This window comes from Marmota monax, unplaced genomic scaffold, assembly GCF_021218885.2.
Source record: "Marmota monax isolate L192 unplaced genomic scaffold, Marmota_monax_Labrador192_F-V1.1 WCK01_AAM20220418_F8-fsc00026, whole genome shotgun sequence".
NCBI classification, from domain to species: domain Eukaryota; kingdom Metazoa; phylum Chordata; class Mammalia; order Rodentia; family Sciuridae; genus Marmota; species Marmota monax.
Window position 1 is genome coordinate 9,813,907 of NW_026693108.1, and position 22,193 is coordinate 9,836,099.

Below are 22,193 nucleotides of genomic sequence, written 5' to 3' on the forward strand. Positions count from 1 at the left end.
ACTGACTTAACAATTCGTAATAAAACCTTCCAAATTGAATTTCAAAGCACATTAAACAAACCATACACCATGATCAAGCTGGTTCCATTCCAGGCATGCAAGGATGATTCAACATACACAAATAAATAAACATAACATAGCACAAAAACAAAATCAAGGATAAAAATCACAGAACATCTCAACAGATGCTGAAAAAAAAACTTTAATTAAATTCAACATCCCTTCATGATATGATTTAGAAGGAACATACCTCAACAAAATAAAGGCTATATATGACAAACATGGCCAACATTATACTGAAAGAGGAAAAACTGAAACATTTCTTCTAAGATAAGGAAAAAGATAATGCTGTCAACTCTCACTTATTCAATATACTAACTAAAATGATAGCCAGAGAAATTAGGCACAAGAAATAAATAACAGGGATACAAATAGGAAAGACGGAAGTCAAATTTTCTCTGTCTGAAGATGATATGATTCTATACTTAGAAAACACTAGAACTCCACCAAAAGACGCAGAATTGGCAAATTAAGCAAAGAATCTGGGTTAAAAATCAACACAAATATATCATTAGCTTTTCTATGCACTACTAATTAACTTTCTAAGAAAAAATTCAGGAAAGCAATGTCATTCACAATAGCTACAAAAAGTAAAATATCTGGGAGTAAATATAACCAAGGATATAAAATAACTACAATGAAAATTACAAAACACTGAAGGAAGACATTGAAGAAGATACCATAAGGTGGAGATACCTCCAATATTCATGGGTTGGGAGAATTAATATTGTTAAAAGGCTCATAGTAGTGAAAGCGGTCTACAAATTCCATAAAGTCTCCATCAAAGTGCAAATTACATTCTTCACAGAACTAGAAAAATTAATCCAAAGATTCATAAGAATTCACAAATGACCCGGAATAACCAAAGCAATCCTGGGCAGAAAGAGCAATGCTAAACGCATCACAGTACTTTACTTCAAAATGTACTCCAGAGCCACACTAACAAACACAGCATGGGATTGGCATAAAAACAGACACACAGATCCATGGACCAAGATAGAGGGCCCAGAATAGAACCACACCTCTACAGACAACTGATGTTCATATACATATGAAAATAATATACATGTTATAACATACATGGTACATATAACATATACCAAAGAAAAGATTGCTTCTTTAACAACTGGTGCTGGGGAAACCAGATATCCACACACAGAGATGGAAACTAGACCCCATCTTCTCATTCTGTTAAAAAAAAAAAAATCAGCTCAGAATAGATCAAAAGACCTTAATGGAAGACCTGAAACTTTGAAACCACCATAAGAAAAGATAAGGGAGACACTTGAAGTTATATATCCAATAGCTCGGAAAACAAAAACAAGAATTGACAAATAGAATTTCATCAAATTAAAAAGCTTCAGCACAGCAAACAATCAGCAGAATGAGGAGACAACCTACAAAGTGAGAGAAAATCTCTGTCTACTATTAATTTGACAGAAATAATATTCAGAATATATAAGAAACCCCAAATACTTAACAATCCAATCAAAAAGTGAGCAAATGATTTAATACAAAAGAAGTTGTATGAATGGCCAATGGTCAATAAATAAACAAAAAACTGCATAAGGAATGCATATGTCAAAATTACCTTGAGATTCCATAGCACCTCAGTCAGAATAGCTGTTGCAAAATAATGATAACAAATTCTGGTGAAAATGTAGAGGAACACGAATCCTTACAAGGTGTTGGTAGGAATGTAAATTAGTATAACCACTATGAAAAACAATATGGCAGTCCCTCATAAAACTAAAATTAGAACTAGCATATGGTCCAGCTATACCACTACTGGGTATTTATCCAAAGGAAATTAAGTCTTCATACAAAACAGATGCCTACATATGCATGTTTACTGAAGAATAATTCACAGTAGCCAAAATATGGAATCAGCCTACATGCCTGTCAACAGATGAGCTGATAAAGAAAAATATGGTTTATATACACAGTTTAGCCATATAAAAGAGTGAAATCATGTCATTTTCAGGGAAATGGAAAGAACTGGAGGACATAATGTTAAGAAAAATAAGTCACATACAGAAAGACGATTACCATGTTTTCTTTCATATGAGAAAACTAAAGACAAACAATAAAAGGATGACCTAAAAGCAGAAGAGGGTCTGTAAGGGGAGGAGAAGGAGACTTGAGCGATGGCAAAGCACAACAAGAGCAAGAGGGTACACAGGAGGGTGGACATCATCAAACCAGGATATATGCATCTATGAAAAAGTCACGGTGAACCTATGAATTTATATAATTATTAATTTTTTTTAAATGAGTTTGCTCCCTGTTCTCTATTCAAGTTAAGACCTTCTTGTTTCAGCATTTCTGCCCATACTTACTCCTCTACTTGGAATATCCATTTCTAAATTATTGTCTTTCTAATGCTACTCATCCCTGCAGACTCAATTCTAGGTTTCCCTCATTTCATAAAGCCATGTTTTTACCCAAATACAGCAAATGATTTCTTCCTCCTCTGACTCAAAGCCTTAATCCTTTCTCTGAATACATTCCCACATTTATCACAAATGCTTATCCCTGTGGTCAGCACACTTTATCTGAAAAGGGCTGTGTGTTAAATATTTTAGGCTTTGAGGGCCACATGGTCTCTGAGGCCATTATTCAATTTTGCCAGGATAACAAGAAAGCATCTGTGGGTAAACAAGTGTGTGGCTATGTTCCAGACATACTTTATTTGCAAAAACAGATGTAGAGCTACTGGCTCTAGTTTCCTGAACCCCTGGCTTAGCAAAAAAAAAAAAAAAAAAAGCTGGTGGGGTGATCATAATGATCATAATGTAATATTGATTAGATTTGATAAAGAACATCATTTATGAACATAGGAGGCATACATTGTCTAGGGAGTATACAGTGTATTACATTTCTGAATTTATTTTGCAACTATCGCACAATGCCTGGACTACTAATTTTTAATAGCATCTGTATATCCAAGAGGAGAATCAAGGTTCTGACCAAGCTACATGACCCTGAAGCTTGGTCAAGCTTGATGGCAGCCTGCCTCATTGATTTTCTATTACCAAGGACATCTGCCAAGAATCTGGTTCCATGAAGATTAGGGCTGATTACCAGACTGCTGCCCACTCAAAATATCTGGCTTTCCTGTTTACATTTAGTAAAATCAGGTAAATAACCTATGGAGACACACACTGTATCTTCTACCAAGATTTTAATAGAAATAAATATGTAATTGTAGTAACAAAATTGTCCTGATTGTCACGTTTTATTTTTAGCTTGCTTACAGAAATTGGGGTTGAATTCATTTTTCTATTTTCATTTCAAATAGATTTTGACAGTATATGTTGCAGCCTGTATAAGGAAGTTTTCTTAGCCAAAGAATTTCACTGGTTTTCAATTTGCCACATAAAAATGATGCAGAATGTAATAAAAATTGAATATTTATTTGGACTGATTCCTATCTTTGATATAAAATATTCTGTTGCTATACATAAAATACTTAAACAAGATTTTTGACTGGAATCTATGCAAAAATTACTCATTCAGTGTTACCTGGTAGTGATATAATTTTATGGACTATGGGTTAGAAAAGCCTCAGGTAATTTTTAAAAAAATGTGATGTTTATTATGTTTTCATTTAGTTACTGTATACCATAATTTAATAAACAAAACTATTAAATCAGCTTCTGAATTCTCCTTTTCCTTTCTGTCTGTTGAATAAGAACATATCAAGAAGACAAGCAAGCTAAAATAAAAGAGGGGAAGTGAGGACCATAAATAATTGTCCACCAGAAAAGAGAGCTCCCAAATCACCCTTGGCCTCCATTCTCTTAATCATACCCTTTAAAGTATGCACATTACACTTCTAGTTTAGTAAATGAAGCTCCATCATATGATTGAGAGACTCAGTACAGAATATGATCAGGACCTTCAAGTGGACCACAGTTCTGGGCACCTGCACCTTTGGCTGTCATGAGAAAACACAGTGTCCCAATAGAGAAGTGCAAAAGTGTCAGGAAGACATGGAGAAAGGATGCTAAAGACATCCTCCTTAGTTCTCCTTGGATGCCAATCATTTTGCCCCATACTCTCTTTTTAAAAGTCACAATAAATAACAATTATATGCCTGTGCTTTGGTGAAATTTAGGATGCATCCACAGTTTAAGATGTTCTAATTTTTTTCTAAGCAAATGAGCAAAAGGCTCCCCTCTCCTAGACCACATATCATTATCATGGGTCACTGCATGGTAATGGCATATAAAAGCCAAAATACCAAACACTGTAAATTCAAAGTACTCTCAAAGAAAGAAGGATGTCTCCCTGGTGGTCCAAGAGTGAGTTTTTACTGAACATGTTAGGCATAACACAACACAGTCCACACTATGGCTGCTGACATAATTCACCAATTAATTAATATTTGTCCCCATCTGAGTCACACTTAAAGCAGAATTCCTCCTGGATAAGAAGAGTAAAGAGGATGATTTTTCACAGCAGCTTCTTCATCTTCTAGGTTGGAAATGCCACAGAGTCTGCAACACTTGTGGATAGAGTGGACTGATCTACCAGGACACAGAACAGAGGAAAGCTGAATCACCCTTGCTTCCTCCAACAGCTTCTGGAGGAACACACAGGGGTTCCCTTGTCATGTGGTCACTCAGGATGTTCCTGCCACCATTAACTTACAATAAGGCAGCTAATCAAGCCAAGATTTTTTAAAATAGAATCAAAATCACAACATGTGGTATGGTACTTAATTGAGAATGTCTGGAGAATTTCCAATAGTACAACTTTCTCTCTGTTCCTAATATATAACATCTTTGTAAATATGAATAAGAAAATTAATGATTCAGTGGTCTAAAACCACATGTAGTAGAAACACATAGGTTTTAAAAGAAAACAAGTATGCATCATGGAAACTACTCTTGATAAATACAACAAGAGAATTGGAAGATGTGGTTTGCCAATACAAGGGAGAGATGAATTATGGCTTCAAATGAAAAATGTACAGATGGTGTGAATTTGCAATGCTATTATTCTTTCAAAGTATGATCCTAGGTAAAGAAATTGGGAAAAATTGCCCAATTCATTAATTAAAGCATGCTAATTGATAAAAATGAAGCCATAGCTTCTATTTTCTGGACGTTCCAATATTAAATAACTTACTTTAATTTATCATTCTTCCTCCATTTCATATCTTTCCTACAGGGACATGTGGCTATGTGTTTATGGAACTAAACACAGGCAATACTTCTAAGAACAAGCCTGATCAAAGAAAACCACAGGGCAGAGATGACTGTATTCCCAAGAGAGATGGTTTACCCCAAGGACAAATAGTGATCAAGAAGACAGACAGTGAAAACACGGCTTTCTGAGTAGCCATGCCTGCCAATACAGCACTTATATTGGATGATCATGGAAATCAGTGAAAGGAGTTTGATAAATGGCAAAAGTTCACAGCACGTACAAAGAGCAAAATTCATCTGGGAAAGTGCATTATCTAAATTGTCACTATCAGTGGGTGAAAAGAACCATTCTAATGCTCCTGATAAGAAGGTATATTGGTGCAATTTTTCTAGAGAATAAAAATCATCTGATCTTTTATATTTAAAAAATGTAATCCATTTTTATTTATTTAGATCTATGCATTCCACATTCAACAATAAATACTAAGGATTTGTGTACATGTTCTTCTACAGGAATATAAACTGTGGCACTGAATAAGAGACAATATGATTTCTATTATATGAGGATTGGTTAAATTCTTTTGCTAAGACCATATGATGGTTACTATGTAAACAAATAATGGAATATTATATAACCACTTCAATGATTTCGTATGATATTGTATTTGTAGCAGGGAAATATATTTATTATATATTTTTTTAGAAAATAGCATACTAAAAGAACAAGTAAATTATCTAAAACAATAGTTCTGGAGTCAGTAAAACTGTATTAAGAGTTTGTATTAAAACTTGCACCTCTGATGTGAAATAGCAAACTGTTCTAATTTCTACTTCATTTTTCTGTAAAAAGAATAATAATTATACTTTTTCCTACTTCATTATGTTTGAGGAAAGTATAAAGAAAATTCATTCAATGTTCTTAGCATTCCACCTGTTGAATAAATTCACATAACTGCTGTTTTTAGAACAGCATAAATATCTCATTTGTAAAATGTATGCTTATATTTTTTTGATTTAGCTCTTGATCCTGATAACCTATACATACAGATATTAACCCCCAGTGTTCATGTGATCATCTAGATCATTAGGTTTATATGTAAACTTGTTGTGTTTGCTTGCCTGTTCATTTGTTTTAGGTCAACTATATTTCCTAAATTTTTGGAAGAGAGTATTAGTCAGTAAGGAGTTCTGCTGCAGAACAAATCCCAAATCACAGTTTCTTAAAACAACAGAAATTTCTTTCTCGTTCACATTAGAGGTTCTTGGAGGTCAGCAGAGCTTTCTGACAATGGTCCTGTTTCCAAAACCCAGGCTAAGGAAACAGCCCCTATTTCCAGAACTGCAAATCCTCAGGCCAAAGGGAAAAGGGGATTTCAAATGATGTCCTGCCTCTCAAAGCTTCTGCTTAGATAAGATAAACATCCTTTGCTCATATGTATTGGCTAAAGTCCGACTCTTGCTCAGAAGAACCTCAGTAATAACCTCAGTAAATCAAGAAGAGTTTAAAACTAATCTATAGCCTATCATAAGTCCATTAGTAGCTGTTTCTGTTAGTTCTTTTCAGTTATACATAACATTAGGATTCATTCTGACATAATAATTATAAGAACATGGATATAATTTGTTCTAATTCAGTCCCCAGTACTTTCCATTGCCCTCCTCTCTCCCCCTTCCCTTCTCTATACTCCACTGATCTTTTTGCTATTTACTTTTAGTGTTTTATTGTTGTTGTTGTTGTTACCAAGGATTGAACCCAGAGCCACTGAGCCACACCCCCAGCCCTTTTTTATATTTTATTTAGGGTCTCACGAGGTTGCTTAGGACCTTGATAAATTGCTGAGGCTGGCTTTGAACTCATGATTATCCTGTCTCAGCCTCCTGAGCCGCTGGGATTAACAGTCATGTGTCACCATGCCTGGCTAATTTTAGTTTATTTTAATGTCTTAAGGGTGAGATTAACTGTGGTATATTCACATATGTATATAGGAAAGTTAGGTCAGACACATTTGGCTGTTTTTCCCCTATACTGTTAGCAGAGCACCGATATGTGAATTTAGAATGTGATTTTCCACTCCTAATCTCAGAAGCAGAAACTAATAAATAATTTTATATGTACATGGATTATAGATGATCCATCATGAAATGATATCTGTAGGTAATAAGAAATGGAACACAAGTAATGATTAATAAAGAGATCATATAATTTGTTTTCCTACCTTTGAAACATAATGCTCCCACTTAATCACCACCAGTGGAAGCAAGGAGTCTCAATTCATTTCTGGTAAAAAAAAAAAATTCCATCACCTGACCTCTGCAGAATGTGAGAACATCCTACAGGAGGTTTTAGGCTTCTGGGCCTTTGTTTGTCTTTGGGCCCCAGCTGGTGAGCCGCTGAGGCTCTTAGGCTTGAGAACTGATGGGCCTTGTAATTGCTTTCTTCACTCATGTAACCACAGCTGCAGCGTTCATTCAAAAATTGCAAAACTAATCCAGTTTTCATGTTGGATGTTTGCTTCCAAACACCCAGTGCCAGTGAATTTGCAGATGTAGTTTGAAGAACTCCAAGGTCTCTGACCACTGGTCTGAGCCTTGCACTGGCTGTCATAAATCCTTAGTTTTTATTCTCCCTTATTCTACCTTCTATTTTGCTCTGGTTCCCTGGAAGATCACTGCACTCATCAAGATCTCCTTTTCCCTGTAAAGAAACTTATCATTTATTTACAAAGTATTTCTCTGACAATATAGTCCTAGGCAAGAAATTTTTTTAAAAAATTACTTAACTCATTAATTAAAGCATGTTATTCCATAAAAATCAAAGATAGGATTTCTATTTTTTATAAGCTTAAGTGAATTTAATGACTTTTAAGTCAAAATTCTATACATGTATTCAACATCTTTTTGATAAAATATATTTTAAATATATTCCATTACTTTCAAATGATAGCTAAATAGTTACTCTTAGAAAGATAAGAGACCAATATGTGTTGAAGATCAAGCCTTGTCAGAGTTTATTCAAGATCAATATGATGTCTACAAAAATGCTCTCACTATTGTTCTATGTATTAAAAAAAACTTAGAGACCAATGAAAACCCACTGGAATCTGTATACTAAAGTGATTTTCCATGTTTGAGAGGTAATGTATGTGCTTTCTCTTTCCTCGTTATATAATTTATCATTTTGTTCTTTAAATTAGAAAGAACTTTTGAATTTTGTTGCAGATTTTTTGGGGGGAGTTGACATATGCAGATATCCTTATTGGTAAATAATATAAATATAGTATAGAAACTAATCTATTTACTTATACTATATACATAGCCACTCAAGGTTATCTTACAGAAAGTGAGCCCTTTAACTTAGAAAATGCTGTAAGATATTAGACTTCCCTGTGCTTTATCACTTTAAGATGGTAGCAAAACTATATCTTAACTTTTCTCAAGTAAACACATCTGGAAAAGGTTCTCAAGAACAAAATCTATTTTGAGATACAGTTATTTTCTTTCCCTCCCTGCATGAAATTGTCCCCTATAGTATTATAAAGTTATGACAAGATAAACTGATTTATTTTAATAAGAAGAGACACTGATTGGGCTTCCTATGTCCATTCTTTTTCATATGAAGAGGCACAATAGGTAAGCATTTTGTCAATATTAAATTGTAATGAGAAATTGTTTGTTTTGCTGTAGATTGTAAGTGAGGGTAAATAATGTTAATCTGAGGGATGATAATTTTGATTCTTTGATACTTCAAAGCATAACAGGCATACACAGCACCATCTGGCAGAATTATTAAAGCAAGTGGAGAAATAGTTCCTCTCTGGATTGCTGGTGGAAGATGGGGCTAGTCAGAAGTACTTCTGAAATTAAAACAATAAATCCTTCTACCCATAACCTAGTATCCTATTTATAATCATTAGAGGAAAATATTGGTCATGAGAAAACACCTATAACACACACAAAAAAATTTGGAGACTAGGGAGTTTTCCATACAAAGAAACTGGTAAGTAATAAAAAGCCAGGCAAGGACAAGATATGAAGAAATTGGAACTGTCACCACTGATTGGATCATAAAATGTTGCAACCATTTTAGAGACACCCTCGTAACACTAAAAAAGTTACATGTGGTGTGATCATATGACTCAGCGTATGGAATTCACTCACAGGTATGCACCCAAAGGAATGAAAACTCATGCCAACACAAAAGCTTTTGCATGAATGTTCACAGAAGCATCATTCATAAGGACCAATGAGTAAAAGACAAGCAATTATCCAAATATCCATCAACCGATGAGTGGATAAACAACTATGGGATATCCACACTGTGTAATATTATTAAGCCATAAAAATCCACCAAGTACTAACACACATTACAACATTGATGAACCTTGAAAACGTTATACTGAGTGAAAACATTATGTTAAGCCAACCACAAAAAGACTACATATTTTGTGATTCCATTTATACAAAATATCCAGAATAGATAAATCCACAACAGAAAGTAGATTAGTGGTTTCTACTGGTTGGGAGTGACACTATGGGGGCGGGGGTGGTTCTAGAAAATGTCCTAGAATTAGTGGTGGTCATTTCATAATTCTGTGACTATATTTAAAACAATGAGTTTTGCATTTTAGAAGGCTAAATTTCATGTTATGTCTTAATTTTAAAAAGTAGATTTTAAAAAGAGATAAGGAACAGAAAATTAAACTTCTTCTCCTTTCTTCTTTCTTAAACAAAAGTTGTAATAACATCAATTATCAGTTCCTCTGGAAGTACATTTCATGTAAAGTTTGCTATTCCCATATGAAACGTGAATTTGTGTTTCTCATTTTGACAAAAAGAACAAACAAGCCACTTTTCCTCTAGGTGAATTTTTCCTTCTGAAATTATGCTGCTCTGGTAGTAAGCACACATCTGAGTCTATCTTCTAAAATGACAGCACCTGTTCAGGGCTGTTTATACAATTCCTTTGCAAAAGCCAGCCATCTCCCAAAATAAGGGTAGTGGGTTTCATAAATGTCAGCGCACAATTGAATCATCTCATTCAAAAGCTTTAAGTAAATATACAAACTGAACTTAAATAAAAGAGTAACACTGAACAGAACGAAAGGGAACTGAAATTGAGCAGTCCTCAAAGCTACAGAGAACTACGGACAGTGTGTATGTGCATGTGTGTACAAGCAAGTGCACATGTGTGGGTGGGGCAGTTGGGGGGAGATCTTTCACCATGTAATTCCACTGGTCAGTGGTGGACTGGTTATCAGTTCCGATAACCAGCCTTCTCTCATGCAAGTGCTCTTCTGTAAGACTCCCATGAATAGTATTCCTCTGATGCACAGGATTAGGAATCAGTGACAAGCCCCAGAGACCACACTCACCCCTTCCAGAGCAGGGCAGCTCAGCGCCTCCCTGACACTTCCTGATGCTCTCCTCAGCAGACAGCAGGCAGGAACGTGGGTGCTCACACTTCTTCCCATACCAGCCTGCTTTGCAGTCACATCTCCCACAGTTACACTGTCCATGACCTTGACAATGAGAGCAGGAAAAGAGAGAAAGAGAGAGCATGAAGATAATGAAGGCAGAATTAGTTTTTAGTTCTCATTCTAACCGTGAACGTCAAAAATGAGCCAGGATCCTCACTGACAATATAAAAACATTACTGCAAAGTCACAATTTTCCCAAAATTATTAATGATTGGTTTATATTGATTGATTATGAGGGGCAGAGAAAAGCAACAACTACAGCTAAGATAAACAGTTCAGAGGGCTGTAACCTGGGATCTACCGAGTTCCTGATAAATGGGATTCTATTGGTCTGTTGGGACCCAAAAGGAGCGGCTGATGGATTCAGTCATTAGTTCATGTGGAGAGGAGCCATAGGAAACAGAAAACAAGTTAATTTTGAAGAAGGAATTCGTTTCTTTCTAATGAACCACTCAACTGATCTTTATTTATGAAGATCCCATAGAAAGGCTGAAGAAACTTAGAAAGCCTGGGGCACAGACTGACAGAGGCAATGAAATCTAGAATTTGGGAGAAGTTGATCTGTTTTACCCCGGTTTTACTGGGGCATAACTGGTAAATAAAAACTGCACATATTTAAAGTGTACCACATGAGGTTTTGATACACATATGCACATGGTGAAATAATCACAAACAGGCTAATTAGCGTATCTCTCACCTCACACAGTTACAGTTGTGTGTGTGTGTGTGTGTGTGTGTGTGTAGAACCATTTAAAATCTACTCCCCTCACAAATTTCAAGTTCACAATACAGTCTTACTAATTTTGGTCACCATGCCATGCCCTAGTTCTCCAGAACGTGTTCATTTTATAATTCTGGAAGTTTGAATGCTTTGATCAAGGGCTCCCCATTTCCCTCACCCCTGCTTCTCAGTTAACCGCCCTCCTATTCTCTGTTTCTGGAAGTTCCGATTCTTTTCATTCTCACATGCATATAAGGGATGCAGTACTGGTCCTTCTGTAACTGGCGTATTCAAAGGTCCTCCAGGTTTATCCAGGTTGAGGCAAATGATAGGGTTCCATCTTTGCTTTAGATGAATGCCATTCCATTGTCTATATTTAGCACATTTTCTTTGTCCATTCATCTATCAACAGACACTTAAGTTGTTTCTCTATTGTGAAGAATGCTATAATGAGCATGGGAAGGCAGATATCTGAGATAAAGATGTTACTTCCTTTGGATACATACCCACAATATATTAGGTCATATGGAAGTCGTATTTTTAATTTTCGGAGGAACTTCCATGTTTTTCATAATGGTCGTACCAATGTACCATGCCACCAACAATGGGTGTGTATTCCCTTTTCTCTACATCCGTGCCAACACACATTTTGACTTTTTATATTGGCAGGTGTGAGGTGATGATTTATAGTGGTTTTGATTGGCATTTCCTTGATGATTACTGATAGTTGTACTTTTTTGTGTATTTATTGACCATTTATTTTCTTCAGAAAAAAAAGTCTATTCAAGCTTTCTGATCATTTTTAATTGGGTTATTTGATTTTTTACTATATAGTTGTATTAATTTTTTATATATTTTGGATATTAACCCCTTATTGGATCTATGTCTTTCAAATATTTCCTTCCATTCTGTAGGGTGTTTTTTCCATTTTGCTGATTGCTTCCTTTGGTGTCTCAGAAACTTTTAAATTTGATATGCTCCTACTTATTTATTTTTGCTCTTGTTTGACTGTGTTTCTTGTGTCATACTGAAAAAAAAAAAGTCACTGTGAAGCCCAGTGTCATGGGGCCTTTCAGCTTCTGGACTTAAGCTTGAGTCTTCATGCCATTTTAGGTCGATTTTTGAGTATGCGGCAAAATAAGGATCTGATTTCATTTTATTACATGTGCATAGCAATTTCTCCAGTGCCATTTATTAAAGAGCTACCTTTCTTCCTGCTGTGTTTCCTTGATACAATTTTTATTGGTTCTTTTTAGTTATACATGACAGTACAATCTATTTTGATATATTTATACAAGCATGGAGTGTGTCTTGTTCTAATTAGGATCCCAGTCTTGTGGATGTATGTGATGATGGGATTCACTATGGAGTACTCATATATGTACATAGGAAAGTTATGTCAGATTTATTCCACCACCTTTAGATCATTTTCTTAATTTCTTTTCTGGATATTTTGTTGAAGCAAGACCTGATCTTCTGGAGTATCCACACTTCACCTTCTTCTGCCATTTACTAAGTACCACATGTTTATGAGGCCTTTAGCTAAAACCAGTAGCCCCCGTGGAGTTCCCAGTCCTTAAAAAACAGCCTCATAGATACAAAAGAAGTCAGAAAAAATATTAAAATTTTGGACACTTTGACACAGTTTGTAAAGAATGTGATGAACAGTGTATAATACAGCAAAAAAACAACTCATCAATTGAATAGTGGGTTCGGCTCCTGCTTCTGCTAACTACAAAGTGGGGCTACTTGTGAGACCTCTCTGAAGTTCAGTTCTAAATTTTTAAACAGAAAAATAATACCTTATCTATCCACATTTATTGAGAAGTACAATGTGTATCTTAAAATGCTACATGACAATGAGCTGCTGTTATTTTTATTCATTTGAGCCCACGCATGTAACCAAGTAGAAGAAAGCCTGGTCATTTCTACTGAGCTTTTATCAACTCCTAATAAACATCCAGATATTCGTCATTGCAGACCAAAACCAAGTAGATTTCTATAATTGTTGCAAAAATGCATGAAGAATTTGAAGGCAATAGAAATAATGTACTTTTTAAAAGTCAACCGGGGCGATGCCGATGGGTGAGAACCCAGGCTGTTTGTCTTTGGCATCTGATTTAATGTAAATCATGCAGAATGCAAACTGGCCTTCAGTGAAGCCTGGTCCTTAGATCACCATTCTATGAGCTTTCTGGGCTCACCTTCTAGTTTGAAGAAACTGGCAATCCATATCTACCAGAGCTTTTCCCCATTTATTAACCTTGTTCTTAAGAAAATTCTATAAAATCACAGGTCAAAGTGAGGTAGCATGTTAGAGGTCATTGGATATAAATCTCTCATTGAATACCATATTCAATTCACTGAAGATTTCTTGAGCACCTACTATGTAACAGATTCTATTCAACAAAGGTCTGTCATTAATCCTCTGACTTGGAGTTCATCATTTTAAAGGAATAAAATGTGATTGCTAATAAATACATGTGGCATGAATATGATCATTTAGAACTTCCAAGAGAATTTTTCTAGTTTATATATATATATATATATATACACACACACACACACACACACACACATACATATATAAAGAGTTCTGTCCCATAGGTTGTTTGGTTCCATGGCTTTTCACCATTTATCACACCTTAAGAAGTTTCTTTTCTTCTTTTCAATCCTCATGCAATTTAGGACAAACACTGTGATCAGAGATAGACTGAAAACACATACATAAATAACAGTTTTTAAAATCCAAACCTTTACCATTTACAGTGTAATCAATTTCATTGTTTAATAGAGCCGTGACTTTAAAATGCTTGTAAACAAGAGGTTTCACTTCAGGGACAGTTAAATGTCTTAGGAAGAGGCTAGACAAAGCATAGAACATATTGCCATTTGCGGAAGACTAGTTGACACTATATCAGCAAAACTGAAAAGCAGATTGGAGGAGGACAAATCTTTACTTTTGGAAGTTTAAAATGGCTGTAAAAATCAGAACAAAACGTCTAGCAGAGGAGGGTGCCAGAAGTCTGTAGCTACCCAAGAGGAAGCCACCTGCTGCTGTGGCCCATCTGAATCCATGGCAGGGTATGTGGCTGTGAGGCTTCCCAACCCTGGGCAGGTAGAATGACACAGAAGCCTTGGGGGCAAAGGCAGGTGCTGAGCAAAGCCCATGACCAAGGAAGCGCCGTCCCAACTGTGGAGCTGGCACACATGTTCGGAGCAGTCACTTTCTATCCGAGCTCCATTCACATGTCAACATTTTAAAAAATTGTGGTAGAATAAACCAAATCGTCAAGATGATCAGAAGTTAACACAGTGAGATGTTCAGAGTTAGAAACCCATTCAGTGAATGTCAAAGGAAGTCAGGTTACCTGTGAAGGCCTTAATTGGTTTTAAAGGAAATGCAGATGCCCTATACTTGAAAGAAGAAATCTCTGGGAGTTCTTTGCTTTTAAGTCCGAGATCCCCTTTGCTCTCTTGTCACTCTGTTTCCCACAGTCAGCCTGCCATTCTCTAAGCCCTGTTCTCCTAAGGCCCTCTTATTACTGTACCTCTAATGTCCTATCCCTTTGCCACTTCAGTGCTTTGCTAAAATCACGGGGGAACAAAGGGTGCAGCTTATAAGCTCCTAGAGCATTACTTCCTGTGTACTGACTGCCATGTCACCAATGTCATTGAGGATTGTTCCAATAAACCCATGCTGAACTTTCAGTCATTGTCAACTTTAAGCAAAGCTGGGTGGAACACGTATGTGTCCTTACTTATTCCGTGAGTATGATGAGCCCTCGTTGCCTGTATTTCCCACCTCAACCTTGAACCTCAGTCTTTGCTTTAGCTACCCCAATCCTGTGGGTAACACCCCTGCCAACTGATGGCTGGCACACAGCAGGGCTTCATGAGATCAGGTTTCTGCTGTGCTTGGCTGTGAGATGAGACTTTGCTCTGAACAACCAAGCCTCAAGGTGGGAGACTACTGTGGAGTCACCCACTTCTACGTCCTTCACATTTACCATCAGGATTCAGTATCCACTGAAAAGGACCAAGCTGAGCAGAGCAGGGACACTAAAATAGGAGTGACTTAGGTAAGCCACCCATAAGGAATGAAGTTCCTGAGAGCCACTGAACAGAGGATAACCAGCCTACAGGATAAAATAAGGGCAGGGGATGTTTTCTGAAGGCTTCATCACTTTGGGATTTTCTAAATCAACTTGTCTCAATGAAGATCATAGAAGAAGCAAGTGTATAAGTAATAGAGAGGTCTCTAAAAATCTCATCTACCATAATGAAAAACAGTGTTAACAACAGCATTGCCTGACAAATACTTATTAAAGATTGACTGATGGGAGTTGAAACACATATATAATTTGGCTGTTTCGGTAATGAAAAATCATATACTACATTTTCCAAAAACTCAGTCATGTGTAATCAAAATAAATTTCAGATTGATAGAAATCCCACTTTAAATGAAACTGCCCATTTTCTACAAAATCCTTCATAAAACTAAATCAGTGGAGTCAGAAAAGCAATTAGAAATACAAATGATTAATACCGGAGTCTGAAGAAGCTGTTGAACCAGAAATGACTTGGACATACCAGTCATTGCACCCAGATTCTGAAGCAGGTATTGAGCCTTTCAGAGAAGACAGGAAATGGTGACATAGCAATTTATCTTCTGGAATTACTAGTTCCAATTTCAATATAAAAGGTATTCCAAAGAGAGAGCGGGGAAACATTTGGTAGGAGTAAAATCAGGAAGGTGAAAATGACTGGTTTTGATAGAGAAGAGTTTAGACATGATAAGATGTGTTCAGCATGAAAACCCTTCACATTGCCCTAGCACGTTACATCCGGGGCTTTTATAAACAAATAATCAGAACAGCATAAAAGAAGAAATTAGCAGATTTTTTGTCCTTGATTTAGTTTTGCCACTATCCTCTTTGGGTCTCGTCTCAATTTATCTTTCAAATGAACAGAACGAGCCAAAGGAAATTTTATCACATTGATTTGGGATGTAATGCTTCCATGCGCGTTTGTCAAATCTTTGTGATTGTTAAGCCAGGAGGAGTTAATTTCATCGCTTCCAACAAGTATTCTTTAAGCTGTGTAGGCAGAGGATCAACAAAATAGAGATGAAAGATAGAGACTGATTTTGTTTATCCCTGATCTCAAACATCAGAATGATTTAAATAAAAGACCCACTTTCCAAGGATCTACATGCATGTATTCTCTCCCTCTCTCTCTCTCTCTCTCTCTCACACACACACACACACACACACACCAGTGAAAGGGCATCCAGTGCTCAATCTTGGCAGGAATTGCTGACTGTCAACGTGGTTACAGGGCTGTAATCTACACTGCCTGGACACGAGGGTTCACAGCATGACCATCATCAGGTGGCACCCTGGCCTGAGATGACAGCAGCTAGACTTGCTCTCAGGCTACCCTAAGAAGGGTGTTGACAATAAACTGCAGTTTTTATTTATAACTATTATGCTTTTATGATTTTGAAATATCAGCCCAGGACAAATTCAGCTGATTCTACTCTGAGCAAACACTTTCTGCTGCAGAGTATCTTTCTTTCTTTTTAAATAATAAAAATAATATAGCCATGAAAACATATCTAATGTTTACAAGGAAGTGCTTACAAAATAACATGCTGGCCATCAACAGGGAAAAGCTTCAGGGAATAAATTAGACCTAACTAGTACTTGCTATTTTAAAAAATTCTATTCAAAGTATTGATTTTCCTGTCAAGACAACACACTCTGAATATACCTAATCATTTCTATCAGTTTCTTTCCTCAGTGCTGTGGTAATCCACAATGATGAATTTCCCCCACATAATACACTTCTATCAAATGAATATATTTTCCAAACTATGCAACCCTAAGCCAAGATTCTTCTCACATACCCATCATTTTTGCAGGCAAGAGAATTTGAGAGATAAAGTTTAAGATCACACTATAGTATATTTTTCCAATTATAGGATTTGGGGTAATAAACCGGGGCAATAAAGCACCATCAGAGATTCAGGATTTATTTCAGAATCAGGATGCAAATTGAGCATAACAAACAGAATAGTCAGTACATCAAGCCATGGCTGGTCACTGCAGTGTCTGTGTGTGTGTGCATGTGTGTGTGTGCAAGTCATGATTGCGTGCAGGTGAATGGACAAACACACACAAATACCAAGTGGATGACAAACAAGAGGAATGAAAACAAAGGGAAAGAAAAAGGGCTAATTAGGGGGCAGGAAGTGTGCTGCATCCTGTCTGACCCCATACCCATGAAGCCCTGGGTATATTCACATCTGCGTGAATTATTAATTAGATGAATGGACAGAGTGAGCATGAATGAAGAAAATGAGAATGCCAATTAAAAGCCTCAACTGAAACTAATCCACCCAGAGATTTCCCTTGGACTTAAATAAAACCAATATTCACAGGATGGCAAGAATGGCAGCTAAAAATAAAACTGCATTTCATCTGGGCCCTATTTCATCCCAGCCTGTGAGAATCACTAAAGAATATTGATGTAACTGAATTACTTCTGTCTCATAACACAAAGACATTAACATACTCAATAATCAACTGCATGGTACCTGTCCTACCGTGCAACTTAGACTAATAATTAGGAAAATTGTAAAGTCTGGTAACTCTCGAAGCATAATACATAGAATTCTATAGATTTATTAAGAATGAGGAAATAGCCCAGAGATTGATACCTCCCCAGATCATTATGATGTCCAGAAAAGCTTAGCTCTATAGGAATTTGGGCATCCAGAGGATAGTTCTCACAAAGTAATTTATTTCCAAAATAAAGTAAAAGAACTTTGTTTCATCACCTGGAGATTAACTACATAATGACTTAGGCTGTACCTGTTTTCAGATGACACTCGATGGCAGTGTGAACCTCATCAAGGTATTTAATTTCTCTGGAATGATTTCCTCTTCTGTTAAAATGCAGATAAGAGTGTCTTTCTCCCAGAGTTAGTGCAAAAATACAATGAAATTATTTTGTATGAAGAGCTCTGTAAGAGTCTGACAGTGAGATCTCTGTTAATGTGAGTTTCTTATTTCTTTGATTCCATACTCTAAATCTGAGAGCCACACTCTGGAGGACTGGCCACACTTGTCTCACTTCAATCAAAGAACAATAAGATCACAATTACAGACTGAGGTCTCCTAGTAGCTCAAACTGCGGCTGATGGCCAGACACTTCTCCATCTCTGCCTGTCCACACCCGCGGCACAGAGGCCACATAGAAAAGGATGAAGTCAGCCAGGCACAGTGGCACATGCCTGTAATCCCAGCAGCTCAGAAAGCTGAGGCAGGAGGATCCAGAGTTCAAAACCTGCCTCAGCAAAAGTGAAGCACAAAGCAACTCAGTGAGACCCTGTCTCAAAATAAAATACAAAATAAGGCTGGGGATGTGGCTCAGTGGTCAGTGCCCTGGGTTCAATCCCGGGAGAGAGGGGTGGGGGGCGGGAAGGGTGAAGTCTTCTTTCCGGAGCTTTCCTGATTAACCCCACCAGCCATGCAGCCACAACTGCCTAACTGCCAAACTTCCTCTGCATCCTCACAAGCTAGGAAATAAAGCAAAATTCAGGGAAAGGGAAACAGAGTGGAAGTGGGAAAAGGGGGAGAGGTGAAGTGGGAAATTAGATTCCAGCGAGCCCACCATGGGGACACCTGCTCAACCACAGCAGCTCTGAGCCTGGATAAGGCACGGGAGCAGTTAGCTTACGAAGAGACGCAAGTGTCAACTGAGTGCCATTCCTCGTTTTGTCCTCATGGTGACACAGACCAGCTCACAGGACCCTGAAGGTCACTGTAATGAATCTGTCAACACCACTTGAAAGTCAGAATCAAGGTTAGGAGTGTAGATTTAACAAGGAGAGTATATTCAGGTTTAAGGGGTGGGGGTGCCAAATCAGCAAATTACAAATGTAACTGTAAAATACAGCCTGATTTATTGTTCCCTTTGTTTTCTTAATTTAAACTGAAAAATCTACATTTGGCTTGCCAATGGTCTTCTATGCTCATGATGTCTGAGCACAAACTGGATGATAACTTCCTGTATGGTCCCCACTTTCAGTAAATGGTAAAACATCCACCCAGACAACAACACTAGAAATAGGACCCTAGCACCTGTCTGTCTAAATCATCACTAGCTCCCCGTCGCCTGTATTATAGAGCCTGGTTCTTCAGCACAGTAAAAAGTCGCCCCATTGTTCTTCCTCACTACCTTTACTTTGACCATCCCTTCCCTTCCTAGTTCATTCTGTTCATTTCAAACCCATTGTAATGCCAGGCACAGATCACACCCCTCCATTCCTCCAGCCTAGGATGCCCTTCTCATATTTCATTACTTGCAAACCCACCTTTCAAGGCAAAACCCCACATGTGTGTGACCCAACAGCATCCAACAATGCAGGAGCACTTGCCTGCATCACCACCTCTGTGAAGAGCCACCTCACCCTAATTAAAATGACAGCAGCCCCTCAATATGTGTTTGGCAGGTAGAAGCCACTCAACAGTTGCTAGCCATTTTATTACTGTTGTGTTGATATGATGATAATGAAGAATACTTATCTATATAATGGATGAGAGGGGTAAAAACAGAAAATAGTGTTCCAAAAATATTTAGCAAATGCTCTGGAGGAAGGAATCATTGAGGACAGAAATCCTTCTGCAGTGGCAAGTTTGAGCAGCGGGCTTTCTCGGCCTTTGAGGTTACATAATGGTGATTTCACAGGGCGGCACTTTTATGTCCCTTTGCTGGCAGACTTTCAGATCAGAGCAGCTTTCTATCTATCTCCATGCACCCACCAGTCTGTCGGGCTTAGAAATAAATGTATATGCAGATGCCTCTGCCCTCTGGATCGTCAAACATAACTGGACTGAAAATCTGTAACTGCATTTTTGCTTTTTGCTAAGTGACACTCTTTCAGATAGCTCTGACTGCCTTTTTATTGATGTTATTCAGTTTACCATTAGCTCTTCAGCTGTGTTTTTTTTTTTTCTTGGCATTTAGATCATGACATCCATCAAGTGAAGGATCATATTGGTTTCTTTTATTGATGGAACCAACAGCCCAGATGTTGCCCAGTCCCTGGCAAATAATATCTGCTCCATTAATATTTATGGTATAAGATTTTTGAATCCATTTATTGATATTCAACTCTAGCCTACATTACAGGATAATGGTGTAAAAATCCTATCAAAGAGTTGGTGCAGAGAAATATCCCTGACACTGTATTATCCTAAGGTTTGTAATATGCTACTGTGGTGTCTTGATGACAACTATCCTGTTCACGAAGCTGCTCTGGTGTCCTCAGAGTTGCACTGAGTGGGCATCTGGAGCTAATGGTCCTCTTCAGTGAGGAATTAGACTAATTTTAAGAAAGCACGTGGGCTTCCATCATAAGCCTTGGCCAAATGTGTGAATTCTACAGAGTTTCCCAGGTTACGAATAGGAGCTCTGCAAATGCCCAGAGCTGTAGAAACATTCGGTTTCTTCCACAGTGTCTTCAAGAATCGGAATCAATCTGGAAAAGAGTGAACAGCCTTTTTATGTAAAGATAGGAACGAGAGGAGCCCTTACCTGAACAGAAGTCATCGGAATACCGGTCGTAGACAGCTCTGCAGTCCCTTTCGTCACACTCACAGGTGTCCCCGTGAATGTCTCCCCAGTCCCCAGTTGGATCGACATCGTGGCAAGAACATTCACCACACACGCAAGTCCCTGGGTGGAAAAAGGAATTTCATCCAGGTGCAGTCGAGAAGAACCAGGAAAGAAAGCATCTCCCATGCTGCTGCTCTTTTTTACTTGGAAAATACACATTTCAGATAAACATGTTCTAAAATGGAAAATCACCCTCTGAATTTGGTAGCAGGGAGTCCTAACAAATAAACAACCACCGCTCTCATCTTTGATCAGGTGAGACAGAGGGACTTGTCATTAGCACCGTGTTAGTTTCTCTCAAAGAAAATGCCACAACAATTAGCACAAAGTCATCTTTTCCCTCTAGAAGCTTACAGTCTGTTGGCCAAAAAGAAAGCTAGAGAAAGAAAAGAGCCAACAGTGACAGCAGGAGCACTTGACATTTCGTCAACAGGACATACACATGTGTGAGTTTAGGAGGGAGGGCTCAGCGTGGGCTGGAGGGACAGAGGAGGAGGAGAACCTGAGGAGGCTGAAGGAAGCGGGCAGGTGGTGGTGGGCATGGGGGTCCCAGTGCCCGCAAAGGAAGACTGAGAAGTCAGTTTGCTGGAGGATGAGTCCAGGACATGGAGGCTGCTCAGCGTCCAAGTGAGAAGTGTACCTCCGTCACTAGGATGTGTGCAGATCATCAGTAGCCATCTTTAGGGCAACAGCTGATCCTCTGGGGGCAAATAAAGTTAGATTTCTTTCCCCACATCTCCCCCCTTTATATTAAAATAAGTAGTAATTGAATGAAAGATTTAAACGTACAAAATAAAACCAAAAATACGAAAAAAAATCCTTTATTCAAACCCCCAAAGCAGAATTACTAAAACTATAAAAAGAGACAGATTTAACCTCATCAAAATCTGGATTTTGGTTCAGGAACAAAACAACTTAAAAAAAAAAAAACACTAAAGAAGCTGAAACAAACGTTCACATGTATGCCAAAAATAAGTGCACATTCACAAACATGAATATCTCTTAGGAATCAAGACATAAAGGTTAAATATACCTGAAGTAAAACAAGCAAAGACCAGGAACAACCTAGGAAATTTCATAGAGAAGGATGGA

At 37.6% G+C, this 22,193-nt stretch overlaps 1 protein-coding gene across 1 annotated transcript in view; it reads right to left on the reverse strand.

Annotated features, from left to right (window-relative positions):
- Itgbl1 (integrin subunit beta like 1) overlaps positions 1 to 22,193 on the reverse strand; it is a 227,187-nt gene that overhangs the window by 94,370 nt on the left and 110,624 nt on the right. The window contains exons 6-7 of the mRNA XM_046454898.2: positions 21,021 to 21,161; positions 10,589 to 10,735 (exon numbers count right to left, since the gene is read on the reverse strand). Coding sequence (XP_046310854.1) covers positions 10,589 to 10,735; positions 21,021 to 21,161 — 288 coding nt within the window. The remainder of the gene's footprint in view (positions 1 to 10,588; positions 10,736 to 21,020; positions 21,162 to 22,193) is intronic.